This window comes from Grampus griseus (genome assembly GCF_964374135.1).
Source record: "Grampus griseus genome assembly, chromosome: 3".
NCBI classification, from domain to species: domain Eukaryota; kingdom Metazoa; phylum Chordata; class Mammalia; order Artiodactyla; family Delphinidae; genus Grampus; species Grampus griseus.
In genome coordinates, this window is record NC_139019.1 from 171,023,726 (window position 1) to 171,051,542 (window position 27,817).

At 62.1% G+C, this 27,817-nt stretch overlaps 1 protein-coding gene across 4 annotated transcripts; it reads left to right on the forward strand.

The window, feature by feature from the left end:
- Positions 1-189: 189 nt before the first annotated feature.
- CSNK1G2 (casein kinase 1 gamma 2) lies at positions 190-27,662 on the forward strand. 4 transcript variants are annotated; one of them, XM_082652122.1, is made up of 12 exons: positions 190-418; positions 17,635-18,067; positions 24,849-24,889; positions 25,034-25,103; positions 25,182-25,330; positions 25,429-25,663; positions 25,729-25,814; positions 25,893-25,977; positions 26,077-26,225; positions 26,389-26,472; positions 26,557-26,663; positions 26,783-27,662. In XM_082652122.1, exons 2-12 carry the CDS (start codon positions 17,884-17,886, stop codon positions 26,835-26,837), a joined length of 1,245 nt encoding a protein of 414 aa, XP_082508248.1. In that variant the 5' UTR covers positions 190-418; positions 17,635-17,883; the 3' UTR covers positions 26,838-27,662. The 4 variants fall into 4 exon arrangements, with proteins under 4 accessions (XP_082508248.1, XP_082508247.1, XP_082508246.1 ...); XM_082652121.1 differs by having other exon boundaries at positions 25,034-25,330; XM_082652120.1 differs by having other exon boundaries at positions 26,389-26,663.
- Positions 27,663-27,817: the final 155 nt, after the last annotated feature.

Below are 27,817 nucleotides of genomic sequence, written 5' to 3' on the forward strand. Positions count from 1 at the left end.
GCCGCAAAGCGCGGCGGTCGTCGCGCGGCGCCACCCGCTGCCGCAAAGCGGCGGGCGCGCCTCCGGGCCCCGCCCCGCGCGGTGACGTCACGCGCGCGCCCCAGGGCCGCCGGCCGCTGCGCAGTGGGCGCCGGGCCCTCCCCCGCGACGCTGGCGGCGTAAACGCGGGCCGCGAGCGACGCTGCGAGACCGGGGCGAGCCGGGCGCCCGCGCGGCTGGGACAGCCCGCGCCCAACATGCGGAGGCCGGCAGCTGCAGCGGCGCCGGAGTGGGGGCCCGAGCGGGCGCCAGAGCCGGAGCCGGAGCGCGAACGGGGTCCGGAGCGGGGGCCCGCGCCGCGCTGCTGAGGGAGCCCGGGCCGCCCAGCCCGGCCGCCCGGCCGCGGGGCCACGGCCACGACCACGGCGGAGGCCGTCAGGTAACGACGCGGACGCCCTTGTCGGCGGCCCCACCCCCGCGGACTCCCGGACCACGCCGCCCTTATATCCCGAGGACCTCCCAGTTCCGGCACCTCGCAGCCCCTACATCCGCACTTCGGAACCCCGCAGACCCCTGCATCCCGTGTCCCGCACCCCGCGGACCTCACAGTTCTGACCCTTTCCTGTGGACCCCTGCACTGCCGACTCTGCTTCCCCACTGCCCCCTGCACTGCGACCCCACTGCCCCCTGCACTGCGACCCCACTGCCCCTCCAGCTCACTGACCCCCACACTCTAGACCCCAACCGCTTAGCACTTCTCCCCTGCACCCTGATCTTGCCGCCGCCAGCGACCCCCGAACTCAGGCCCTGTCACCTCTCACCCCCACTAATCCCCATACTGCAGACCTCATTGTCCTTCCTGATTCCTCACTCCAGACCCTACTGTTCCCTCACTCCAGACCTCAGTGTCCCCCACTGTCCCTCAGCCCCACCCCACCTCCCCCCTTCACCACCCCCCAGCGCTCAAGCCCACGGTCCGCTCCCCGCGTCCTCCCACCCCTCCAGCTCTCTCTACTGGGCCCATCGCTCCTCCCCACGCTGGCGCATACACTCGCCCCTCTGTGGCTCTGCAGGTTTTAGCGGGGAGCTGGGAGCAGGGAAGGGGAGCAACAGTAGGGGTCTGGTCTGGGGGACCTGTTGTGGGCTGCTCAGGAACTCCCGGCTCTCGCCTGGCTGCGCCTCCCCCTTCCGCCCTCGCCACCGGCTTTGTTTTCCGGAAACACTTCGGATCAGGGAGGGGAGTGCGATGTCTGCGTGCCCAGCAGCCACACTCATCCCCTCCCTGCCCTGTGCTTCCCCTGTTTCCTCTGCCCCTGTTTTCTCAGGGGAAGTGTGTTCACTATCGGGCTGGGGGCTGAGAGCACTGCTGTGACGTCCGAGGCGTCGTCCTGGGCAGGCTTTGGGCAGCTGGGGTAGTCCCTTGGCCTCCGGATGGCATTGTTTGCAGGAAACGGCCTGGAGAGCTCTGTGCACATAGGTGGAGCCTAGCATTCTCTCCCCAACCTCTTCCACAGGGGGACCCTGGCCAGGCCAGCATCTGGGACTCCAGGGTTGTTCACACATCCATCCTGAGGGGCTTCTGGGGGTCCCCCGTCCCTGCCCCAGGGGACACGGACAGGCTCAGTTGGCGTTTCCGGGCCCCCACGGGCTCCTGTGGTTCAGGGATGTGAGAGATCCGTGGGAGAGCACAAAGGCTCTGATCTGGAGGCAAGACCCGGGGCTGGGGGATGGCTCTGATTGGAAGGAGGTGGAGGCTGTGCTTGAGGGGAACCGGCTGAGCTGGGCCGCCGGTTTGAAAGGGGGAAGTTTGTGGTCCTCGCCAGGAGTTCGTTTTTATCTGCTGCGCCTCCACCAAGTTGTGGCTCCACAGGCGCGTGGCCAGGTGGGTTGGGGGGTTGACTGTAGCGCCCCCAGGAGCGCACACAGGCTTGGACAGGCCCGCCTCACTGTCTCCGCGGCCCCAGGTGTTCAGTTCCCCGGCTGCGGTGGTGTCTGTGGCCCTAGCTCTGAGGAGTGGAATGGGAGGGCCACTTGGGGGTGGTGGGTGTGGGCCGGGGGTCCAGCTGGTGGGGGGCAGCTCCCAGGCTGGGGGCCAGTTGTATGTGCTGCGTTTGCCCGTGGAGGGAGGGAGGGAGGTCGGGAAGGAGCTGGCTGGACCCCCACCGTAGGGGTGGGCCAAACCCTGGGGTCTGCAGCGGTCATCCAGCCCGGCTCTGGTTTTTCCGTGTGCAGTTGCCAATTGGGTCTTCTGGTCTGATTTCGAGTTCCTCTAAATTTTTCTGAAGCGGGTTGGGGACAGGCGTCTCATTCCCTGGCTCAGAGATGTGACAGCAGAGCCGTGTGTACACAGACTCCTCTGAACTGCTGCTGCTGGTTCCATCTTAACCTCCTCCTTTCAGCTACATAGTAATTACCTCTGGATTGCAAGAGGAAGTAGGTGAGGTTTGTTGGTTTTTTTTTTTACACTGAAAGCTTTCTATCTGTTCGTCCCAGCTCTGGGGAAGCCAGCCAGCCAAGAGGCGTTCCGGACAGCTGCAGGGGCAACCTGTGTCCTTGGGGGTTTACTGGTGGGTCTGAGCGAGCCGTCATTGTGGGCCCAGTCCCCGCAAGGTTGTACCTGGGGAAGTAGCACCTCCCCTGGACGTCCTGGAGCACCAGGAACTCCTTGTTCCAGTGCTGCCTGGGCCACCTCAGAGCAGCAGGTTTTCTCCTCACAGTTGTTGTGGGTTTGGGTTGCTGCCTGCCCCCCCTCCCCCCAGAGGCCTTACTGGGAGGCCTTACCAGGCTGCAGGCTGGGGAGGGAGTTGGCAGCGGGGTGTCATGGCCAGGGGCGTTGGGTGGGTCAGCATGGGTGGTGCATGCGGCTTGGGGTCGTGGTCAGTGTCTGGGGTCCAGCTGGTGCTGTCACGCCCAATGGGGGCCTTGCTGTCGTGATCTAGGCAGCGGGGTGTGCTCGGGAGAGCTCTGGCCGTCGGGTCGGGAATCTTTCCGCCGTGGAGGAAGGGTCCGCCAGGCCCGAGACCTGGTAGGTGCGGAAGGCCCTACCTCGGGCAGCTCCGTGTCTGCCCATCCCCGTTTGGGAGCTTTGGGGGGCCTGTGCTGGGCGATGGCCCAAGTGCCCATCCTACAGATGAGGAGGTGAGGCCTGAGTGACCTCCAGTAGGAAGACCTATGCTCCCTGGGCTCCTCTGGCCCACAGGGGCTGCGAGTACCCATCTCCTCCTCTCCTGGCCTCAGCCCCTCCCTCCTGCCCTGTCTTCCACAGGAGCTTCTGGTCCAGGCTGAGCCCACGCCCGCCTTTGTAGCGCGGGGCTCCATGCAGAGGGTCGGTGGGACTCTCTGGGAGAGTGGCTGGTAGCAGCACTTCCTTCTCCGAACCCCATGCGTCCCCTGGTACCCGGCACGGTCCACGGATGTGCACCCGCCCTGCTGTCACGCAGCCCTTCCTGTAAGCCCCTTTCAGTGAGCGGCAGAAGCCAGGTTGCTCGGAACAGACCGCGGTGCTTAAATTCCAGAGGGCGAGCCCCTCCCCTCACCGCGGAGACCCAGCCTGCAGAGCCCGTGCAGAGTGCGTGCGGGGCGGCAGGAGATCCCAGCAAGTGCAGATGTTGCAGTGCCTGAGCACCCCTGGTGCGGGACTGCTCTCCCCCGGTGCCCCCGCCAGCAGCCCGTCCTTTGGAGAACAGAGAGCTGCCCACCGTCCTCCCGCTGCTCGGAGCCTCTCCTGCCAGTGGCGGGCAGGGGCACCCAGGTGCTGGATCTGGTCCCGGGTCATCCTGGGTCATGGTAGGATCGCTATTTAAAGGTAGAAATAGGGGCTTCTCTGGTGGTGCAGTGGTTGAGAGTCCGCCTGCCGATGCAGGGGACACAGGTTCATGCCCCGGTCTGGGAAGATCCCACATGCCACGGAGCAGCTAGGCCCGTGAGCCATGGTCGCTTAGCCTGCGTGTCCGAAGCCTGTGCTCCGCAACGGGAGAGACCACAGCAGTGAGAGGCCCGCGTACCGCAAAAAAAAAAAAAAAAAAAAAAAAAGGTAGAAATAGATATACGGTATGTATCACAACTTTACGTTGGTCTGTGATGCACCTCAGTCTTAAAAAGTTGTTCTTGGGGACTTCCCTGGTGGCACAGTGGTTAAGAATCCACCTGCCAATGCAGGGGACACGGGTTCGAGTCCTGGTCCGGGAAGATCCCACAAGCCGCGGAGCAACTGAGCCCGTGTGCCACAGCTACTGAGCCCGTGCTCTAGAGCCCGCGTGCCACAACTACTGAAGTGCGTGCGCCACAACTACTGAAGCCCGTGAGCCTAGAGCCCGTGCTCGGCAGCAAAGAGAAGCTACTGCCACGAGAAGCCCGCGCACCACAACGAAGGCCTAATGCAGCCAAAAGTGGAACTTCCGCCCTCTTGAATGAGGGGACAGCCCTGCCTGGTGTTGGGGGCCAGGCCGCTCCCCCGCCAGCCCCTTGCAGGACGTAGGGTTGCAGGGCAACGTCGCTCATTGTGGGGCCTTGGTGAGTGTTTGCGGTGCCCCCTTGCGGCCGTGCCAGTCATGGGGGGCTCTGCTCGCTGTGGTTCCAGAGCTTGGCTGGTAGGCACGTGGCAGAGCTCTGCTGGGCGCCCAGTGGGTGACCCAGCCGGGACCGCGGGGCAGCTGGCTGGGGAGTAGGCTGAGATTAAGAATCCCAGGCAGAGAATTCCGGAAAGACTGGGGGCTTTCGTGGGGGGACGGTGGGGTGGCGAGGGCTGAGGTTGGGGGAGGTGCCTGGGGACACGTGCAGGCTCCCTTCCTCGTTGCTTCTAGAACAGGCCTTGGGTGTCATTTCAGGGGGCCACGCTGGGAGACTGGTGTCTTTACAGAAACTTGACCGTGCTGTGTGCCAGGCCGCACCGTCTCGGGGATCACCCACATGGACGGGCTGGCCTTGAAGCCAGCCGCTCGCGTAGCTTAACCCGAGCGGGCCGGGAGGGCCCAGGTCAGTGCCGATAGCTCCCAGGACCCCTTGTGCCACCCTGTGCGCCTCTTGCCCCACCAGTGCCCCACCTCCACCTTTGCTCTCACACTTGCACGGGGGCAGTTTGGGGAGCTCCCGCCCTGGCCTGGGCCCTCCCTCGGACTGCCGGCCCTCAGTCATGAGCTGCTTGTTTCCTGAAGCTGCAGCCATGGGTCTAGCGGGAACCTGCATGAGGGACTCTTTCTAGAACCAGGTCTCTCCCCTCGGCACTGTGGGCGTTGGGGCCGGGTCATTCTCTAGGGCAGCCCCGTCGTGACAGCCGCAAACATCCCAGGCGCTGCGCGGTGTTAGGGCGGCAGGATCAGCCCGGCGAGCACCCCAGCTGGGTGTTTCCTGCACTCCACAGCCTGCTGTGAGGGCCCGGTGGGTGCCCGTTTCAGGTGCTCCCTGAGTGCGTCTCCGGGCCTCCACAGGCCCACCTTTGCCCCCAGGAGCTGGAAGTCTGTGGAAGCAGGTGGGAAGGGGACCGGCAGAGGGGAGGCCCGGAGGGATGCGGCTCATGTGGACTGGACGTGGTGGCCGGCCAAGGTCCCCCCATGGGGCAGTGTCTGCCCCCTCACCTCGGGCCGCCCTGCTGCTCGTCCAAGGGTGACCCTCATCCTACCTCCTGGTTTCGCCCCTGGCCTCCAGGCTGCTGCCTGGGGAGTTGGAGCTTCCTCTGTGGCCAGATGAAGGGGGCAGAGCCAATCAGGAGACCGTCTCCCCTGGACGCTCCACTGCCTTCCCTCCAAAGCTGGGGCTCCAGCCCGGCCAGTCCCCACGCGCCCCTGGGTAGTGCCCCTCACCCAGGCAGGCTGCAGGGCGCGCCCGGCGCCTCTCACACCCCAGCCTAGGCTTCCCCGTCTGAAATGGTCATGACAGTACCCAGCTTGCGGGCGGTGCGGAGTATTTTGGAGGCCCAGGTGTCTATCAGGCTCCCCAGCCCTGGTCCGCAAGACAGACAGGATGTAAGCCGTGTGGATGGTGGACAGTGTGCTGGTACCTGGTTGAAAAGTAGAAAGCAACAGGTGACGCTCCGTTTACGTCATTTAATTTTGTTTTCTGAGGTATGATCATTGAAACGTTAATTGGTGTGAGAAGTTACTGTTGAGGCGGCTTATGTCCTTCCTATTGGGTATATATCCATACTCGTGGCTCATCACCATTTGGAAGCTAAGTTTTCATCGGAAACGCTTGATTTTAACAAATACACGGACTTGAGTAGAAAACATCAGTGCCTTTGGCAATGTGAGTCCTGGCAGAGGCTGTCTGCGCTGCTGTCAGTCATGGCCACGTGTAGCTGATAACAGTGTGGGGTGCCCAGTGAAATTTTAGTTTCAGACAAACCACCGAAAATTGCTTAGTATAAATAGGCCTCAAATAGCGCATTGGACATACTTGTAGTAGAAGTTATTAGCTGCTTATCTAAATTTCCGTGTCAGCTGGGCGCCCTGTGTTTTTATCTGTGTCTGGCCACCCCGGGCTGGTGGCAGCCTTCCATCGGGGGCTCGGGGCTGTGTTGGCCTCAGTGGGTTGGGGCCGGTGGCCGGCCTTGAGGTGTGGAGGGGGACCTTTGCAATGAGGAGGTGGTGCTCCCAGGCGGCTGCAGGCCCTGCCCCGGCCTCCGCATCTGGGGGTGGGCTGGGCATCTGGTGACTGTGATGCAGCCTCTGGGCAGTGGAGGCGCTCCAGCTCGCGGCCAGTCTGGGGGACCAAAGTCAGGATGCTGTTTGCTCGCTGAGCGGGGCCAGAGGCCAGCGGGGCAGTTCTGGGGCGAGAAGGGAGCTCCTGAGTGTGCCCAGGTGAGCGTGAGCCCGTCCTGGGCCATCGTGGGGACACCTCTGCGCCCCTGGGGCCTTGTCCCGGGCTGCTGGGAAGGACCGAGGCCGTGAGTCAGCCCTTCCTCCTCTCCCCACCTTCTAGCCGGTGTCTGCGTCTCTTACTTCCTGTGGGCACGAACCCCTTGTCCTCTGAAGGATTTATTGCGTGTCTGTCACAGAAGCTGCTTCAACTGGTGGGAGGGGGAGGCGTGGCTCTGGCAGCTGCACGTGCGTCGGACTTTGATCTGCGCTGGACAAGCCCTGTTCTCTGGGCTGCCTGCCAAGCCTCACGCCCTGTGCCCCTCCAGACAGCTCTGTGGAGATGCCACACACGCCCCCGGTTTTAGCTGAGGTAAGACTCCCAGACCATGCAGTTCGCTGGAGAGTACACCTTGGTGGTTTTAGTGTATTCACAAATTGTGCAGCCGTCACTAAAATCATTTCCAGAACATTCCATCACCCCCAAAAGAACCATGTCCCCATGAGCAGTCACTCCCCAGCCCATGACAGCTACTCACCACTCTCTGTGTCCGTGGATCTGCCTGTTCTGAACGTTTCCCATCAGTGGAGTTGCACCCTGTGTGTCCTGTGTCTGGCTTCTCTCACTGAGCATCGTGGTCTCACGGTCCATCCACGTGGTAGCGAGTGTCAGGGCTTCACTCCTTTTCGTGGCTGAGTGATGTTCCTGTGTGTGGAGGGACCACATTATTTATTCACTCCTCAATTGATGGACATGTGGGTCGTGTGTACCTCTTGGCCGTCATGAGTCATGCTGCTGTGGATGTGCAGACACAGGTGTGCGTGGACGTGTTCTCAGTTGCCTCAGGTGGACACGGAGTAGGTCGAGTGGGGACTGCGTGTTTAACTTTTGAGGAACTGCTGCTTGTTTTCCATGGCGGCTGCACCACCTTCTGCCCCACCCGCCATGGGTGAGGGTCCCGTTTGTCCACGTCCCCACCAGCTTCCTCTCCAGGTTCTGTGTCCTGGCCTCTCCCAGCATCTTTCCTGTCCTGGGTTGGGGTCTGTCCTTTGTGGTGGTGTCTGTCTCCTCAGAGCCTGGGAACCCTGGCCGGTTTTTGGAAGACCATTCTCCCACTGCCCTGCACTTTCCAGAATGCCAACCCTTTGGAGCATGTGGGCGCTGGGGCTGGTCCTGCCCTTTGACATCACAGACAACGGGCTGGCCCGTGGACTTCGGTCCTGGCGCCCTCGGCTGCTCTCCTCTGAGCAGGCGTGTCCAGTGCCTGGAGTGACCGGCAGGCCCCAAAGGGCCAGGTGGCCCCCCCAGTTGTGATACCACAAAACAACTGTCCTCTCGTTGGTGTTTTCAGTAGCAAAAGCCACACACACATTGAGGAGAATGGCCGTTACGACAAAGCGTGGGAATGTCTTAAGAACTTGCTCAGAATCTAGGAGGTGGGCACCAGCCACGCGTTGGTGAAGTCCTTCCAGACCGCTGAACAACACGGGCGTGTTTGTAAGCGGGTCCAGCGACACGCTGTGGACGGACCCGTCGGGATTGGCTGCGGGTTTCCTCCGTGTGGGGTAGAGAGACCGTCTCAGGCTGCGCCATGGGAAACGAAGCCCTGTGGGCCTCAGGCAAGCTCCTGGTGCACCAGGTCCAGGTGGGGGGTTGGGGAGGGAGGACCGTGCAGGCTCCAGCCTGGATGCAGGAGCCCGGCCCATTGGGCAGGCGCTGGGCCTCCTTCCCAGAGGCAGCTGCCTCGTGATGCCCCCGGCCCTGAGGGGAGGGCCCGGGTCTTTGTCCCTGACTCCTCACCCGGTGGGGGGCTGGCCGGACGGGTGGGCTGGTGGGTGTGGTTTTCTGGCGAGTTTGCAGGTGCTCTGGGGGGCCCCTTAATGTCCTCCCTCGTGTGTCTCTCCGGCCCCTGCATCTGCGTGTCCCCCTCCACCCCAGCAACCCCGCTTCCGTGCCCAGCCGGGGCTCCGCGTGAGGCTCCGTGCTGAGAACCCTCTTCCCCACCCTTTCCCCCGCCCTGCTCCTGAGCTCAGGAAAGTTTGCACCTGCTGGCAGGGGCAGGGAAGGCACAGAGGAGCCCCTGGGCTGCAGTCTGGCTTCCTTGCTGTGGAAGCGCGGAGGCCGCTTCTGAGGGCCCTGACGTGCCTCTCCCAGCACCTGGCCTGGGAGCCCAGGTTTCCATCGTTTCCATCGGCGCACGTGTCCCCGCCCCACGCTCTGGCCCTCAGAGGCCTTCACGTTACTTCCCTGCTCTGCCCCTCGTGCTCTCGGACCCCTTTCAGCAAGTAGCCGCCATGTTCCCCCCGGACCTGCTGTGTCCCTGGGGAGCGCGTTGGGTGGATGGGCTGCCGTCGATGGCGGTGAGCGCCGTGATGCTCTTTGAGGGGCTGGGTGGGTGACATTGGAGTGAGGACTGGAGTGGGTGCTGGGTGGGTACTGGGGGAGCTGCTAGAGGAGGTGGAGGTTTTTTTTTTTTTTTTTTTTTTGCGGTACGCGGGCCTCTCACTGTTGTGGCCTCTCCCGTTGCGGAGCACAGGCTCCGGATGCGCAGGCTCGGCGGCCATGGCTCACGGGCCCAGCCTCTCCGTGGCATGTGGGATCTTCCCGGACCGGGGCACGAACCCGTGTCCCCTGCATCGGCAGGCGGACTCCCAACCACTGCGCCACCAGGGAAGCCACGGGGTTGTTTTTTAAATAGACTTTTTTTTTTAAAGTTATTTATTTATTTATTTTGGCTGCGTTGGGCCTTAGTTGTGGCACGTGGGATCTTTCATTGCGGCGCGGGCTTCTCTCTTAGTTGTGGCGCATGGGCTCCAGAGTGTGTGGGCTCAGTAGGAATCGAACCCGCGTCCCCTGCATCGGAAGGCGGACTCTTACCCACTGGACCACCAGGGACGTCCCTAAACAGACTTTGTTTTAGAACAGTTTTAGATTTACAGAGAGGCTGTGAATCAGTTCAGAGGGTCCCCGTGTGCCCACGACCAGCCCCTCAGCACCTCCCGCAACCCAGCTGATGGGCCCGTATTCATACGTCATCCTCAGCCAGAGTCCATGCTGCCCCACGTCCTCTCTACCCCACGTCCTCTCTGCCCCAGGCCCCCGGGCTGTGCTGGTGTCGCCCGCTCTCCTGGGGTGGGGGGCATGGCCGTCTCCCTGTCTCTGTCTCCTCTCCTCACAGGGCACCCGTCACAGCTTCAGGCCCACCCTCATTTGCAGATAAGGTCACAGTCCCAGACTCCAGGGGTGGGACGTGTCTTTGGGGGACACAGCTCAGCCCCCTCCTGGGACCGATATGGGGCTGCAGTGCAGGCACAACTGACCTGAGCACCCAGGACGAGGGGTCACGCAAGGCCTGTCATGTGGGCTGGGATGGTGCTGCCCCCTCCATGGGCGGCTAGCTCACTGCGAAGGTGTGGACAAGGCCTTGGCGGAGGGGCTGCAGGGAGAGGCCAGCCTCCGCGGTGATGGAAGGTTCCAGACCTGCTCGTCCAGGACAGTGTGCGGCAGCCCCGGCGGTGCTGAGCTCCTGGCACGTGCCTGGTGCCACCGAGCGCGCTTCTGTGTGTTTGCCTTCTGTGAATGCGTGGCCCGTGTCCTGGGGCAGGACGGCCAGTTGTGCCCGTGCGGCCGGCCCGGCCCTGTCTCTGCGCCTCCAGTTGTCTTGTGTTCCACCTGGCATCATGTGGGGTTTGGACGCCCGCCGTCCCCGTGATCGGACTCCTTCTGTGTCCCTTCCCGCCCTCCCCGACCCCCGCCTGTTCTCCTTTTAGCTCTCTGTAGGGAGGCTTTTAAACGTGCCCAGACGCAGCGAGAACAGGCCAGTGAGCCCGTGGCCCGGGCCCACCCGTTCCCAGCATTGCGAGCGATGCAGCACCTCAGCTCGTTCCAGGTGCTGTGTCCAGGGGTCACTGCCGAGCACTCCTCCGGTAGGTTCTCGAGTCGCCCCTGCACAGAAGCGCCCGGTGACTTCTGGGCTGAGGCTGTGGGGTCTGTCGTGAGAACGTTTCAAGTCTGTGGAGAGGTTTGAAGGAAAGCGCTGTCAGTTCCCCAGTCCTCCTGGGCTCGCCTGTAGCTTGGCTGTGCACCTGTGCGTCTCTGCCCACACTTGCTCTTCATGACCCCGAGCCTGCGGCTGCCCCCGAGCGTGAAGTCTGGCCCCCTTCCACCCCTTTCTCCAGGGGGCGCAGCGTCTGGGCAGCAGGCGGCTTGTGCCGCACACGGACTTTTCCTCGTGGCTGCTGAGAAGGTGATGCCGGGCTGCGCCTCGGCGTGCTCCAGCATTGCTGGTGGCGGTTACCTGCAGCCTCCGCCGGGTGGGGTGCCCCTTCCTCTCCCGTCTCCTCAGGTCGCGTTCCCTTGTCTGTCAGTCAGTGTGTTGTGACCCATTTCTGCCTAATTCATTTAGGTGTCGACCTCGTCCTGGGGGCTGGTCACTGTTTTAGGGCCACTTCCTAGCTCTGTGCTGTAACTCCACGTTGCGGTGACCTCAAGCTTCTAGGCTGCGGCCCCAGGGCCGGCGCGTCTCCAGGGTCCGGGTCCCTCTTGGGGAGCAGTGCATAGGCACCAAGACCTGACGCTCGGGGTGCTCACGGCTGCTGGGGTGCCAACCCCGGCTCTGGGTGACCCTGGGGAGGAGGCCCTCCCTACACGTGTCACCAAGGCCCCGTGGGACGGAAACGGGCTCAGCCTGATGGAGGGACACGCGTGTCCGGAGGTGCCTCAAAGGGGGCCGCAGCCACGATCCCACCAGAGTCCCGGCACTTCCCAGGCGGCACCCACCAGGGCCTGCCGTGTGCGGTGGAGCCAGGCAGCCTCTGAGGGACCGCCCCCAGGAGAGAGGCTGCCCATCTCCGCCCCAGACTGGCCCTGCCTCTGGGCCAGGGCTGTGCCTGTGATGTCGGCCAGGGACTGTGACATCACTGGGTAGAGGCGCTCAGACAAGGGGGTTCCCGGGGCCTCCGCGAAGGGGACCTGGCCCAGGCCCTGACGAGATGGAGGACCCCCCAGAGAACACGGCAGGTAACTCACCTGAGCTGGAAGGCAGGCCAGGGGCCGCCTGGGGACTGGCCTGGGGGGCAAGAGTGGGTCGTCGGGACTCAGCGGGGCCTGTGGAATTTAAGTTGGCCATGGGGGCCTGAGCAGAGCCCACACCCCTGGAGGGCCTTCCCTGCATGGGGGGAGAGTCCAGGTGCCCCTGGGAGGACCTGAGGGCCATGTTGGTTGGATCGAGACTGGCTTTGTTTTAGGGTTGGGTCAAGGACTGGGTACACCGCCCCCATGATGAGTTTTAGCTTCGGCGCTTGCACCGGGGCTGGCATCACACACACCTGCCTCCTGGTCCCCCAGGTGTGCCGGGGGGCACCTGCAGACGCCCAGGCTCCTGGCAACGTTTGGCTCTGGTTTTAGCCCTGTGTCCACTCTCTGTTACCCCTGCTCCCCCCAGGTCAGTGGGGGACTCGCTCTTGCCATCCCCCCTCAGGCCCCAGGAGGGGACCCAGGATAACCATCCTGTGGATGGTGGGACGACCCCTCCGTGCGCGCTGCGGGTGGCTGCTCTCATTTGCGGGGTGAGCAGGGCTGGCGTCCTGTCCCTGGGAGGCTCAGGGTCTAGGGCTCCTCCCCCGCCTCCCCGTGGTGGCCACACGCCTGCCTGTTGTCAGGAGGCGGATGGAGGGGCCGTAGGCCTGCCCTGCTGCTGTCGGCCCGGCTGGGTGAGCTGCGGTGGGGCCTCTGGCGTCGCGTGTGGGCTGCGGGCCAGGGTGGGGAGTACACACGCCAGAGTCTCTGATTTTGTCCTTGGCTCCCCGTCGGGAGCCCCGTGGACATCGGGGCGTGGGGGCCAACACGGTGCGCCTAGCACCGCAGCCCCTGTCGACGCGGGCTATGCCCTGGCTCTCGGCTCACACAGGGCTCCTTCCCTGCTGTGCCCGGTCATGCCCGTCTCTGCATGGCGCCTCCTGGACTCTCGGCCCACCGGCTGCCGCAGGTGTGCTTGCGAACGTGCCTCTCCGCGCTGGCTGGAGGGCCCCCTGCTGGACAGTGTGACCGGGAGAACAGGCCTGCTGCTGGGGGTTGTGGCCGGGAACCCACTGCTGCCCGAGCCCTGGGCACGGAGTAAGCGCTCACCTAACACAAGCCGTCCTGGGAGGCGGCAGAGGAGAAGGGTCTGCCGAGGGGAGTGTCGCCGGACCCTGAGGCTTGCGTCCTGCAGGGTCTGGGAGTGAGGGCCTGGTAGTGAGCACCTGGGGGTAGGGGCGCTTCTGAACAAGCCCGAGGGGGCGTGTCTCGTGGCTTTGGGGCCGTCAGAGGTTCTGTGAGCTCGGAAGGGTTTGCACCTGGGGACGTGAGGCCAGGCGGAGGCGAAGGCCGTGCCTCTGTGGATCTTGGGCTGGGGCCGAGAGCACGTTCCGCCTGGCCTGAAAGCGGGGGTCGCGGCCCGGAAAGGAGGCCTGCTAGGGAGCCAGGTGCCGGTGGCGGGGCACGGGCTCCCAGGCGGGTGGGCTTGGAGTACAGAGGAGTGGGGCCCTGGGAGGGGTTCCTTGTGTGTGCTGTGGGGCTGGGCGGTGTCAGGGTCCCCCGCCCCATAAAAGCTGCTTGCACAAAGCGGGACCCAGACATGAATCCCTGCCCGCGGGGGTGCGTGGGTCGCGGCGGCGGGACGCGGGACGGCGAGGCGCCCGCCCCGCACTGGCGCAGATGCGCCCAGTCCTCCTGGCCTCGTCTGCGTGGAAACCACCCTCAGAGGTTCCTTAAGAACCTCGGCGCTCGTCCCCTCCCGCTTGTGTGTGCGTCCCCCTGAGCTCACGGCCCCGTGGTGGCCTGCTGCTGGCGTCTGCCTGCCCTGCACCCTGGCTGCTTCTGCCGCTTGCAGGCGGGAGTGCCTGGCGGGAGTGCGCGGGGCATCCTCGGGGAGTGGAGCCGAGGAGTTGGGAGATCGCAGGGCTCAGCTTTTAATCTTTGAAATTCCCGTGGGTTTTACATCCACCTCTGGTGTGCCTGCGTGTGTGTGCACAGGCATGTGGTGGTTTGTTTTTTTTGTTGTTTTTTTGATTTATTTTTGGCTGCATTGGGCTTTCTCTAGTTGCGGCGAGTGGGGGCTACTCTTCACTGTGGTGCGCAGGCTTCTCACTGCGGTGGCTTCTCTTGTTGCGGAGCAAGGGCTCCAGGTGCGTGGGCTTCAGTACTTGTGGCACGCAGGCTCAGTAGTTGTGTCTCGCAGGCTCTAGAGCACAGGCTCAGTAGTCGTGGCACACGGGCTTATTTGCTTCACGGCATGTGGGATCTTCCCAGACCAGGGCTCGAACCTGTGCCCCCTGCATTGGCAGGAGGATTCTTAACCGCTGCGCCGCGAGGGAAGTCCCCAGGCATGTGTTTTTAATTTCTTTCTGACAAGAAAGAAAATCCGGCTGGAAACCACCCTTAAGTATCCATCAGCAGGGTGGCCTGTAGATTTTGGTGTTCCCTCTCTATGGAATCTGGGAGGACTTCAGCAGAATGAATGAGGGTAGCGTGTCCAGGCGTGTGGTCCGGGCACAAGGTGCCCAGGGTGTACAGGGCACGGGTTCGCTGCGTGTGTGCAGGTCTTGAAACAGCAGACGCAGGGGGCTGGGCACCAGGGGTGGTGGCCTCAGTTTTCTGCAGGAATCCCACGCCGGCTGGTTCCCATCTCAGGGAGTGTTTGCCTCCTGCCCGTTTCTGCTCCATCTGGCCTCTCGGCGGCTCCAGAAGTGAGTCGTGTGCAGTCTCCCGTGTGGTCAGGCATCTGGCCGCTCTGAGCCTGGCTCCACCTGGTCCCTGTGCGCACCTCCCCCACTGCTGGGTGCCTTTTCCACAGGCACCCGTGAGATGAGCGCGTGTCCGGCGCTGGCACGGGCTCTGGGGGCAACGCGTGCCCAGAGGTGAAGCAGGACCCCCACGCCCCGGGCAGCTGTCCTAAAGCTGGGCGGCAGCAATGCCGGGGGATGCGGAGGGCGTGGGCGGGCGCAGGAGGGGGGCAGCTCTTCTGGCAATTAAAATAGAACTTCCACCTGACCCAGCAGTTGCAGCCTAGGTCCGAGCCGGGAGACAGCACTCGCCTCCTGGGGGTTGTACACAAACGCCCCGGCCGCACAGTTCACCGCAGCCCAAAGGTGGGCACAGCCCGGGTGTCCTCCTGTGGATGAGCGTGCCCTCCACACGTAGCAGCATCACTCCGCCACAAGAAGGACAGAAGCCCTGACACTCGTGGACGGACCCTGAGAACACGATGCTCAGTGAGAGAAGCCAGACACAGAAGGACCCACGGTGTCCGATTCCACTGATGGGAAACGTCCAGAACAGGCAGATCCACAGACACAGAGAGTGGGTTCGTGGTTGTCAGGGGCTGGGGAGGGGGAGGAGGTGACTGCTGATGGGGACGGGGCTTCTTGTTGAGGTGATGGAATGTGCTGGAATTTGAGGTGATTGTAGCACAACTCTGCAAGCATAAGCTGTGGTTCAGTAAGAACCGTTGAACTGTCCACTTTATTTATTTTGGCCTTGCCGCGCGACATGTGGGATCTAGTTCCCTGACCAGGGATCGAACCTGGAGCCCCTGCATTGGGGAGCATGGAGTCTTAGCTACTGGACCAGCGGGGAGGTCCCACTATTTCCTTTGTTTTTAATGTAGTTATTTCCTTGTAAGTTTGTAACAGCTGTTCCCAGTTGACTCCCAAATTCCTGATGGTGAACAGCTGTCCGCCCGCCCACCCCCCACAGGGAACTAACTGCTTACAGGTGGGGAGCGGCCTGGCCCGTGGCATCGGAACCCCTGAGACGCCGAGGGTGTGGGGAGTGGCCTACTTTGCTAAGGGCCCGGATTCTGGGCCACGCCCCTCCCTGCCTGCCTTTGGGCCTGCAGTGCCCGTGTGGCGTCCCCTTGGCTCAGATCCATCTCCTGCGAGTGCAGCCGGTGAAGGTGGAGACAGACGGGTGGCCGCCCGAGCAGGGGCACCGCTTGGCCAGCGACCAGTGTGTCGTCCACAGGCGCGGACAGCGCTGCTCGGGCGGGGGCGCGCGGCCCCGGGCCGGCCCCTTGCTCAGGTGGCGCGGCTGCGGTGCCGGGGTGTCGGCTGGTGGGAACCCCAGGCAGTGGCGGAGCTGGGCGCACGGTTCTTGTTGGGGTCGCATTGTCCACACACACCGTCCATGTGGTTGGGAAGCTGCCGGCCTTAAATGGTGAGGTTTGTCCTGAAGCCTGGGCCCCTGCCTGTCTGGGCATCTCCTGGGCTCCCAGGCTCTGGCTGCTCCGGCCCTGCACGCCCCCCCGGGCAGCGATGACCTGCGTGGGTGCCGAGCATGGACTGGCGTGTGCACGCGTGTGTGAGCATCTCCCCACCCCGTCCTGCCGGCTGTGGGCCTGCCTCTAGGCGCATGGCCAGAGGCCCCCTCATTTGGGCCTGTCCTCGGCCTGCGACTCTTGGCACCTGTGCCGTCGGTGACACACGGTTGCTGGCTGGCCCTTCCGAGCATCAGGCCCTCGGTGGTAGGTGGGGGCGCTGGGGGCCATGTGAGAGGCCAGTTGGGGGCTCGGGCACCCACGGGGGTGGGAGGCGACCCCCTCATCGCCCCCCCCAGGGCACCGGGCCTCAGTGCTGGTCCTGCCACAGCCCGCCGGGGGCTCCCCCGGGTGCCTTCATGGGTTGTGGATGAGCTACAGCTGGGCCGCCTACCTGGCGTCAGGGCCCTCACCTGGCCTCACCTCCCCCTACCCCTGCAGGCATTCGGGGGCGTGGCCTCCACCAGGTGTCAGCCCTTGAGTGCTTGGTGGGGAGGGGAGCACAGGTGTGAGCCTCGCAGTGGCCAGTCTGGGCCCAAGGGGAGCTTGGGCAGGCAGAGGGCGTGGGGAGGTGTCATAGGAGCAGGTTAGTGTTTTCTTTCTAAAGCGATTCCTGTGGCTTTGGAGTGAGAATTGGCCAGAGGGGACAAGAGGAGGCGAGGGCCTGTAGGAGGGCCTGTGACCCTCGTGAGAGGAGGAGGTGGCTTGAGAGGCTAGGCCAGCTGGCAGGGGAGAGCCCCGTCCGTCTGAGCTGCAGGGTGACTGGTCCACGTGGTGGGGGGAGGAGGGAGAAGCCGGCACCACAGACAGACCTTGGGAGTGTATCCCCACCCCCCAGCTCGGGTGGCCAGCCCCTCCCTGTAACCTGGAGGGCTATCGGGGTGCCCACCGTTCCCTCCACAGCCCCAGCTTTCTGCTGGAGAGGCCAGGCCGGACTCGCCTTGGGGGCGCGTGTCCAGCCAGCCCCGTCAGGCTCACAGCCCATCTGCCCGCACTCGGGGCCCTTGCAGCCCCTCCTGCCCTCTCACTCTCCTGCAGCAGCAGCCAGTCACCCATCTGTCCACAGGGTCACGGGCTCCTGGAACGAGGCCCAGGGACGTTGATGTCACCTGGATATTGGGCAGGGGTGGGGTGGGGGAGAGGCAGCTCGGAGGCCCCCCAGGTCTGTGGCAGGGGCCTGTCTCCTAGCCTCGGGCACTTTCTGCTCTGCACCTGTCCTCTTCGGAGGAGCAGTGCTGGGGCCTCTGTTGCTCAACTAGGCGTCTCCTCTCCCAGCACAGCCGTCCTCTAGCCTGGGGTGGGCCGGCAGGCGGCACGTGGAATTCTCGGAGGCCCGAGCCTCCCTCCCCTCTGCCCCCAGAAGGTCACAGGTTGCACGAGCCTCCCTCCCCTCTGCCCCTAGAAGGTCACAGGTCGCACCTGCATATCAGAGATCTTTACAGAACACGGTCCCGCCACCATTTAACGCCCAGTCCCGGGTCCCCTGCCAGGCTGTGCTCTGGGCCCCGGGGCACGTGGCGGGCGGGCGCATCGCGGCCTTCTAACCCGTGCCTCTGTTTCTCCTGCAGCCGAGAGCCACGAGATTTGAGCTCCCGGGACCCGTCAGCAGCATGTGTCCTCCCCCCATGCGTGACCCCAAGGCCACCGAGAAGAGCGCTGCGGCCGGGCCCTCGCGAGCGCCCGCGTCTCACTAGCAGGAGCCCGCCGGGCGCCATGGGGTGCTAGCCCTGAAGAGCCCCCGCGACCACAGGTCTCCGTGGAGCCGGGATTTGCACGGCAGCAGAGTCACCGTGGAGAGGCCAGGGTACCACAAACTTATGGATTTTGACAAGAAAGGAGGGAAAGGGGAGTCGGAGGAGGGCCGGAGAATGTCCAAGGCCGCCGGCCGGAGCAGCCACGGCGTCCGGAGCTCGGGGACCAGCTCGGGGGTCCTGATGGTGGGCCCCAACTTCCGAGTCGGGAAGAAGATAGGCTGTGGCAACTTCGGGGAGCTCCGGCTAGGTGAGCCCCGCTCGTTCACTTACGGGGAGGCGGGGGCGGGGGTGGACGTGAGGGCTGGGAACGCAGGTAAGCGCGTGTGGGTTTCTGTTCCCTGCCCCCGGAGGAGGCTCTGCAGAGGGCTGGACCCCGACAGCTGTGGGGCGGTTGTGCCAGGGGCCCCAGGCCCACAGAGCTCAGGAGGCTGGTGACGCGGAGGTGGGGGTCCAGGGGCATCTCCTGCACAGCACTTAGTGGTTGGAGCTTAGTGATGGGCGACCCCCAGCCCCCGTCCAGTGGTCCGTGTCTGTCTGTCGGCTGGTGTTGCTGGTGTCTGACATGCCCAGCGGCCTGCGAGGCCGGGAGAGGCCTGTCCTGAGCCTGAACCTTGGCCATGCCAGAGGCGCTGGGATGGGATCAGCAGCGGGTCCTCACTGCCCTGGGCTCTGGGTCTGAGCCAGTGGACTGCCAGCAGCAGGGGCCCAAACTGCTCACGGGAAGGGCGGAGGTGTGGGAGAGACAGGCGCCTCCCCCGGGTGCGGGGCCCCGCGTGCCCAGCCTGATCTGTGCTGCACGGTGGCCGACTCTTCAGCTTCCCCGACGGGGCTTCTGCGCCCCAACCCTGCTGCCCCATTAGTGTGTGCACGTATGTGTGCCCACACGCACACTGGCTGGCACACGCACACTCACGTCCCCCGGCCCAGTCCTGTCCTACAGCCTGGGGGTGCCCCTTGTGGCTTTGGGGACCCAGATGGCTGTCCTGGGTTCTGGCCTTGGCATTGGGAGCCGCAGCCTAAACAGCACAGGTCTGGGTAAACAGATGGTGGAGCGTGCGTTGGGGACTGCGGGGGTAGTGGCTTTTGGCTTACAACGCTCTTTAAGGATCGAGGTTTGGTTGTTGCTCCACACCTCAGTATGCGAAACCCGCGGTGCAGGGGCTGACTGTGCTGGTTGTGCTGTGGGGTTTTCTGTCAGGGGCTGGAGCCCGCGGTACAGGGGCTGACTGTGCTGGTTGTGCTGTGAGGTTTTATGTCAGGGGCTGGAGCAGCTGCAGATTTCGGTATCCTCGGGGGCTCCTGGAAGCATTCCCCTGGAGGCTGAGGGGCAACTGTGTTCTTTCCTGCCAGGCTCCTCCGGCTCAGTGCCTGTGGTTTTGTGGGCCTGCAGTTAGTCGCTGTTTGTTACTCTGTCCATCTGTATGACTGCACCCCGTTTTGTTCATGCGTTCTCCTGCTCAGGGACCTTTGGCTGTGCCCAGATTTGGGGTGTTGTGAATAAAATTGCCCTGAGCACCTTTCTTCAAGTCTCGCGTATGAGTGTTTTCATCAAAGTGCTGGGTCACGTGTGCTTATGAGAAACTGCCAGGCTGGTTTCCAAAGCAGTCGTACCCCTTTGAACTCCCGCGGGCAGCGTGTGAAGGTTCTCAGTATCCCACATCCTCATCAACACTTGGAGTTGTCAGGCTTTTCCACTTGGAGCGTGCTAGCGGGTGTGAAGTGGTGCCTTACTGTGGACTTTATTTGCATTTCCCTGATGACTACTGTTGACCACTGTTCTCCTGTATATAGTGTGTCTTGTCTTGTGCCTGCTGCAAAGATTTTTTCATCTCTGGGTTCAGATGTTGATTCGGCCTTAATTTAGGTGTGGTTTTTTTTTCTGTTTATTCTGCTTTGGGTTCATTGCGCTTCTAGGGTATGTATATTAACACTCTTTTGTTAAATTTGGAAAAACTTTGCCATCATTACCTCAAATGTTCTTTCTGCCTTTGTTTAGTCTCCTCTCGTTCTCATACTCCAGTCACACATTAGGAGTGTTTGATGCTGTCCCACAGGTCCCTCAGGTTCCTCTCAAGTTTTTTTTCAGTCTTTTTTCTTTCTTCAGCCTGGATAGTTTTTACTGCCTTATTGTAAGTTCACCCTTTTTTTTCTTCTGCAGCGTCCAATATATTATTTGATACATCCATTGAATTTTTCATTTGATACACGGTATTTTTCACTTCCATTTGATTCCCTTATTTTTCTGTTGAAATTTTCCATCTGCTTGTTCATTTTGCCCATCTTTTCCTTAAAATCCTCGAACATACTTGCAATGGCTTTTTAAAAGTATATATTTATTTTACTTATTTATTTTTGGCTGCATTGGGTCTTAGTTGCGGCACGTGGGATCTTTGTTGCAGTGCACGGGCTTCTCTCTAGTTGTGGCACCTGGGCTTCTCTCTAGTTGTGGCGTGCAGGCTCCAGAGCACATGGGCTCTGTAGTTGTGGTGCATGGGCTCTCTAGTTGAGGCATGTGCGATTAGTTGCCTTGCGGCGTGTGGGATCTTAGTTCCCTGACCAGGGATCAAACCTGCATCCCCTGCATTGGAAGGCAGATTCTTAACCACTGGACCACCAGGGAAGTCCCAGCTTTTTTTAAATTGAGGTATAGTTGATTTACCATGTTGTATTAATTTCTGCTGTACAGCAAAGTGATTCAGTTATACATATATTCTTTTTTAAATATTCTTTTTCATATTGGTTTATCATAGGATATTGAATATAGTTCTCTGTGCAATACAGTAGGACCTTGTATCTGCTGACGTGTTACCTAACATCTGCTAACCCCAGCCTCCCACTCCATCCCTCCCCCAACCCCTCCTCCTTGGCAATCACCAGTCTGTCCTGTATGTCTGTGATTCTGTTTCATAGATAGACTCCACATATAAGTGCTATCATATGGTGTTTGTCTTTGTCTTTCTGACTTGCTTCACTTAATATGATAATCTCTAGGTCAATCCATGTTGCCACAAATGGTATTATTTCATTGTTTTTTATGGCTGAGTAGTATTCCACTGTGTGTGTGTGTGTGTGTACACGTCTTTTTTCTCCATTCCTCTGTTGATGGACATTTAGGTTGTTTCCATGTCTTGACTGTTGTAAATAATGCTGCTAATGAACACAGGGGTGCATGTATCTTTTTGGATTATAGATTTGTCTGGATATATGCCCAGGAGTGGGATTGCTGGATCACATGGTAGCTCTCTTTTTAGTTTTCTGAGGAGCCTGCATACTGTTCTCCACAGTGGCTGCACCAATTTACATTCCCACCAGCAGTGTAGGAGCGTTCCCTTTTGCAGTAGCTATTTTAAATGCTGTGTCTGTGGTGCCTTTGGCGCTGTTTTTCCTTCTTGCAGTGCTGTTCCTTTTTTCACATGTCTAGTGATGTTTTATTGTCTGTTGGACAATGTGGGTGCCACACGTGAGGCCTGGATCATGCTTCATCCTGGCGACTCATCATGACCCCACCAGGGACTGTTTCTCAGCTTTGATAGGGTGGGTGGCAAGCAGGCATTACTCAAGGGCTGGGGTCGCCCCCTCCCAGTGTGTGGGCTTTCTGGGTTCTCAGCCAAATGTCCGGGGGGTTCAAGGTGGCCTCCGTGCTCTGGGTGGTGGAGGCTCCAGCGTCCTCCTGCCCTGTGCAGCCCCGGCATCTCCCTTCTGCTCATGGCCCCCCGGAGGCATTCTCTGTCAGGCCTTGCAGACTCTCCCACATTTCACACCTACTGCTGAGCTGGCTGTTGGTGAGGCTCAGAGCCTGGAGCACCCGAGGTCCCCAGGAAGCTGTAAATCCAGACTTCAGATGCCCGCATGCACGTGCGCGCACACACACTCTCACCTTCAACTCATCTGGACTCCAGGACTTCGGCTTCCCCACGTGCACAGTCAAAACAGGAGGTTTCTTGACCAAGACACAGAATAAGATGACCAATTACCAGAAAGGATCAGTTAGGCATCATCAAAGTTTAAATTTCCAGAAATGTTGTTTAGAGCACGAGTAGGGGGGCTTCCCTGGTGGCGCAGTGGTTAAGAATCCTCCTGCCAATGCAGGGGACAGGGGTTCGATCCCTGGTCTGGGAAGATCCCACATGCCGAGGAGGAACTAAGCTCATGCACCACAACTACTGAGCCCGCGTGCCACAACTACTGAAGCCCGCGCATCTAGAACCCGAGCTCTGCAACAAGAGAAGCCACCGCAATGAGAAGCCTGTGCACTGCAACGAAGACCCAAAGCAGCCAAAAATAAGTAAAATTAAATTAAAAAAAAACAAACACGAGTAGGCGAGCCACAGACCGGGAGGTGCTATTTGCTGAGCACCATTGGACAAAGCGCTGTTACCCGGGACGCAGGAGAAGACAACAGCTTGGTCAGCAATAAAAAAACAGGTGCTGCGATTAAAACTGGGCCAGAGATCTGAACAGACACCACCCAGAAGCAGACGGACAAGCGGCTGGGGGGCGTGGAGGGCACCTCGCCTTGTTGGCCCCGGACAGGACTTCTGCTCCGTGCGCAGCACAAGCCAGCAAACCTGCCCAAGAAGTGACAGGAAGGCCCGTGCGCAGCATTCAGTAACGGACACTGGAGACGGGCCAGGTGTGTCTGTGCTGCGACGGACGTGCCCGGGCAGGAAGCCAGAGCGAGCCGCGTCATGCGTGTGCAGGGAACCCCAAGGAGCAGGGAGCATGTGGGGTGGCCTCTCAGGAGGTGAGGTGGCGGTGACGCTGTCTGTCCTCACGGGATCGGGGTGGCCCAGGAGCACACATTTGCCAAAGCTCATCAAATGCTGTGCGTTTCCCAGGTAAATGCCTCCTTCCAAGGGAAAAACAAGCACTAAGTACAAATCGAAGTTGATCTGCAGGCTGCAGTGTTTAGGGGGCAGGGTGCTGAGGTCTGCAACTTCCAGACGCATCTGAAAATGAGATGAACAGGTGATGGCAAACAGAACAGAGCAATCGCGGATTGTGTGACCCAGGCAGCCAGGGTGTGGGGCTCCCTGCGCCCAGCTCTTCCTGCTTTTCTGAATGTGTGAAACTTTCATCATAAAGAGTGTCGGGGAAACACAAGAGGCATGCCTGTTATTTAATGAAAATGAGGAGGACTAGATGGGCGCTTTCTTTCTCTGCCGCTGGGTGCCTTTTACTCGTAGTAACCGAAGGAGTGGAATCTGCAGGAGGGGCCCCTGCGGGCACCCGCTTCGCACAGTGGCAGTGAACAGAACAGAGAGGTAGAAAGCTGGGAGAGGAAGAAATACAGCTGTGACCTGTCTCGGACGGCTTGATTGCCCACGTGCGGAGGCCAGAGTAGTCTTTCAGTAAACAATTAGAAAGGAATGAGTTTGGTAAGGCTGCTGCATGTGCCAACACAGATCGACTGTATTTCTCTGTTGGAGCAACGACTGGAAAACAAAAATTTAAGAATAGTCCCGATCGTGTAAGAGCACCAAAACCCATCAGGTGCCTCCAGAACAAATCTCACAAAGGCCGCACACTCTACGCGGAGCAGTAAAAACATCGCCGAGTCTCAAAGGCCGCACACTCTCTACGCGGAGCAGTAAAAACATCGCTGAGAGAAGTTAACTCTGGAGACATGGACGGCACGGTTCTCCGCAGACTCGGGGCCACCCCTGCAGTTGTCTGGGGACCAGCTGACTCTATAGACGGGGACGGACACCAAGGCCCTGGAGGAGCTGAGGCTGAGCTGAAGACTCCAGGCCAAGCACCACAGTGATGAGACAGCCGGGATGGGCAGGGACCCGGGGGACCGACTGACAGGCATGCGGGCCCCTGACTTGGGCTTGTGGGGTCATACGCACCGGTGTCTTGGCCACCCACGGGTGGGGCAGAACGGCCTGGTGCAGCTGTCTCCCAGATTGTCCCACTGCAGTGGGATGGAGAGGAAGCTGAGGCCTCTTCCCACACTGGATCCTCTCAGAAATAAGACGCAGCAGCACGGCACTTCGGGCGTGAGGTCGCCTGGAGGAGCAGCGCACCGTGGGGCTGAGTCGGAGCTCAGGACCTGGAAAGGCGGGACGGCAGCACCAGGAGGGGCAGAGGGTGGAGCGTGTGCACAGCGCTCACCGTGCATGCAGACGGCCACCCAGGGGCTGGCCCACACTGTGCATGCAGACGGCCACCCAGGGGCTCAGCCACTGGTAGGAACTGTAGCAGGTGAACAGCTCGTGTTTTTGCAGTTTCGTGAGGTTGAGCGCCATGGCTTGTTCTCCGTGGGCACCTGGAGGTCCAGGTGGGCCAGCGATGGGCCGCGTGAGATGTCCTGCCCCAGGCATGTCTGTCTAAGCTGAGGACGCAGGTTACACTCCCTCCTGATGGGCTCCTGGCTGGGGCCCCTGCTCCCCAGCGAGGGGGCGGGGCTTGTCCTCTGGACGTGTACAGCTCAAGGCCGGAGTTCCTGGCATTGTGGAATGGGGGGCGCCTTCGGGGTCCCTAGAGGCTGGAGCGGTGAGCATAGGTCAGGTGGCGGGGGGGGGGCCTCACAGAGCCTCTGGGGACGGTGGGGGGAGGGTGTGTGGGAGGGGTGTGATGTCTCCTCCAGGTTCCCTGCGGCTGGAGCTGAAGAAAGGCCTTGGGGTCACCAGGACTCTTTGTTGTGTTTTCACTTTTTTAGATGGGAGAAGTTGGAGCGTGTTGGCGTGCTGGCGGGAAGGATCCCGCAGAGGACTTGGGAGCAGCCCCGAGTGGGCGGAGGCAGGGTTGGCCTCTGGGGCGGTGCTGGAGGAGAGGGCAGGACAGCAGGGAGGGGGCCCAGGAGATGAGGGTGCGGGGGCAGATGCGGGTTCCCACGGCCGGTGGGAGTACCTTGCAGGCCCGGGAGGGATGGGCCCATCCTTTTCCCTTCCAGGTCCGGGAGGGATGGGCCACGCTCAAGGAGGGCTGCCGCAGAACAGGAGGTGCCCCTTGGACGGGTGGGTCGTGAGCGGTCTCCTGTGTGCTGGGGGTCCTGCCGACCTGACGTGCCTCTCCTCCCACAGGAAAGAATCTCTATACAAATGAATACGTAGCTATCAAATTGGTGAGTCCGGGCCCTGCCCCCTTCCCCCAGTCCCCAACCCGGGCAGGCCCCTCGCCGGCCCCCAGCAGAGGCTGTCCCCACGGGCCGGGAGGAGGGCAGGACCGCGCCCTGCGTGACATCCATGTGTCCCCTCGTCCCTCCCAGGAGCCCATCAAGTCCCGGGCGCCGCAGCTGCACCTGGAGTACCGCTTCTACAAGCAGCTCAGCGCCGCAGGTACCCCGGGGCCGGCTGTGGGAGCGCAGGGGGAGCCCGCCCGGGCGTCGCGTGAGTCTGTGTGTCCTCCACCCGCAGAGGGCGTCCCTCAGGTCTACTACTTCGGCCCGTGCGGGAAGTACAACGCCATGGTGCTGGAGCTGCTCGGACCCAGCCTGGAGGACCTGTTCGACTTGTGCGACCGCACGTTCACTCTCAAGACAGTGCTCATGATTGCCATCCAGCTGGTGCGGGCCGCGGGAGGGCGAGGGGGCCGGACGCTGTGGGGCGGCAGAGGGAAGGTGGGCAGGGCGGAGGGAGCCCGCTGAGGCCCGCCCGCCCGCAGATCACGCGCATGGAGTACGTGCACACCAAGAGCCTCATCTACCGCGATGTGAAGCCCGAGAACTTCCTGGTGGGGCGACCGGGCACCAAGCGGCAGCACGCCATCCACATCATCGACTTTGGCCTGGCCAAGGAGTACATCGACCCCGAGACCAAGAAGCACATCCCGTACCGCGAGCACAAGAGCCTGACGGGCACGGCGCGCTACATGAGCATCAACACGCACCTGGGCAAGGGTGAGCGGCGTGCGGGGTGGGCGGGGGGGCGTGAGGGCTGCGCTGACCTGCCGTCCCCCCCGCAGAGCAGAGCCGCCGTGACGACCTGGAGGCGCTGGGCCACATGTTCATGTATTTCCTGCGCGGCAGCCTGCCCTGGCAGGGGCTCAAGGTGGGCGCGCCGGGGCCGGGGCGGGGCTGGGGGTCTCCTGCGGGCAGCGCCTCGGTGCCAACCGCGCTCTCCCTGCAGGCCGACACGCTCAAGGAGCGCTACCAGAAGATCGGGGACACTAAGCGGGCCACGCCCATCGAGGTGCTCTGTGAGAGCTTCCCAGGTGAGGGTCTGCCCCCCGTCCCCCGCACTCCCCGCAGACCCCCTGCCCAGTGCCGCCGCCCTGCTCCTCCACGCCCCCCAGCCCTGTCGCTGTCCGCAGAGGAGATGGCCACGTACCTGCGCTACGTGCGACGCCTGGACTTCTTCGAGAAGCCGGACTACGACTACCTGCGCAAGCTCTTCACCGACCTCTTTGACCGCAGCGGCTTCGTGTTCGACTACGAGTACGACTGGGCTGGGAAGCCCCTGGTACGTGGGCGGAGGGGAGGCTGGTGCTGGAGGGGGGCCCCTGGCGCGTGGGGGCAGCTGGCAAGGACCCTGAAGCCCCTGTGCTCGGGGGCGGGGGTGGCTGGCACGTGACGTGGGGCGGGGGGTGGCTGCCGGGCCTCAGCCGCATCCTGCCCCCTTGCAGCCCACGCCCATCGGCACGGTCCACACCGACCTGCCCTCGCAGCCTCAGGTTCGGGAAAAAGCCCTGCTATACAGCAAAAACCAGGTGAGGGGCCGGCCGAGGACCCCAGCAGCGTGGGGGTGGGGAGAGCAGGGCCTACAGGACTCCCGTGCCCCTCTTGCCCCGCAGGCACTGAACTCCACCAACGGGGAGCTGAATGCCGATGACCCCACCGCTGGCCACTCCAACGCCCCCATCACGGCCCCCGCAGAGGTGGAGGTGGCCGACGACACCAAGTAAGGCCCCCGAGGTTGCTGGGGGCTGGGACTCCCTGGGCCCACCCCCTCGTGCCCGTTCCCCCATCCCCCTCTTCTCCAGCCTGCGCCGCCTCCCAGCCTGTGCCCACCCCTTCCAGGTGCTGCTGTTTCTTCAAGAGGAGGAAGAGAAAATCTCTGCAGCGACACAAGTGACCCCGGGGCGGTGGCCTCTGAAGCCTCCCGCTGCAGCCCCTCGGGGCCCGCTTTTCCACGGCCGCGTGGCCACCGCTGGACGCAGACTGCAGGCCCGGCAGAGCTGCCAGCCCCCGCGTGGGGTCACTTCCTTCACGTAAGACTTTGGCCGAGATTTCTACACCTGTGTCTAGTCCTCCCCTCCGAGAGCATTAACTATTTAAAACAAGGAAGAGAGAAAACCACAGCGGCCGCCCTGCCTTGTGCCCCTGCGCGTCTGCTGAGTAAGTAGCGCGGCCGCCTCCGTCCAGCCCGCCGCTCGCCCGTTAGTGTCATAAAGTGCAGCTTGTCTCCCTCGATCCAAAGGCCGTTTTCTCGAGGGGGCGCTGCGGGGCGTTGCTGCCAGGGGTGAGCCCGCCCTGGGCCTCCCCAGACCAAAGGGGAAGGCGGGATGAGAGCGGCCCCCAACTGAAATGCTGCACCAAAGCCTGGGCCGGTGGGCGCAGCCCGCGGGGGGTCTGCACACCTGCTCGTGGAGCCGCCGGCCTGGAACTCTCGGGGTGGCCACCGCGTGGCCCGTGGGCTCCTTGTGTCGCTCTGCGCTGCCGGCCGAGCCGTGGAGACAAGCGCCTTAAAGCCCATCCGAGCCCCGCAGGTGCGTGTGGAGCTGGCAGCCTGTCGGTGCGGCCCCCGTGGTCCCCTGGGGCCCGCGTGCTGAGGGCAGAGCAGCTGGGGGCGCCCCGCGTGTGCGTCTAGGTCTTGCTTTACAAAAAGTGTACAGAAATGGCACTTCCGTTTCTCTGATGCTTCCTGGAAGCCATAGAACTTAGGGGCTTTTTTTAAAAAATAAAGGAAAATGAAACCAATTCTGAGCGTGGTGTCCAGTCTTTCCAAGGGGCTTGGCTGAGGCCAGCAGCAGCTCACATAGCCAAGTCCCTGGGAAGGGACAGGCTAGGAGGCAGGACAACTTGGGGAAGGAGCCGGGGAGTGGCAGCCCCCTT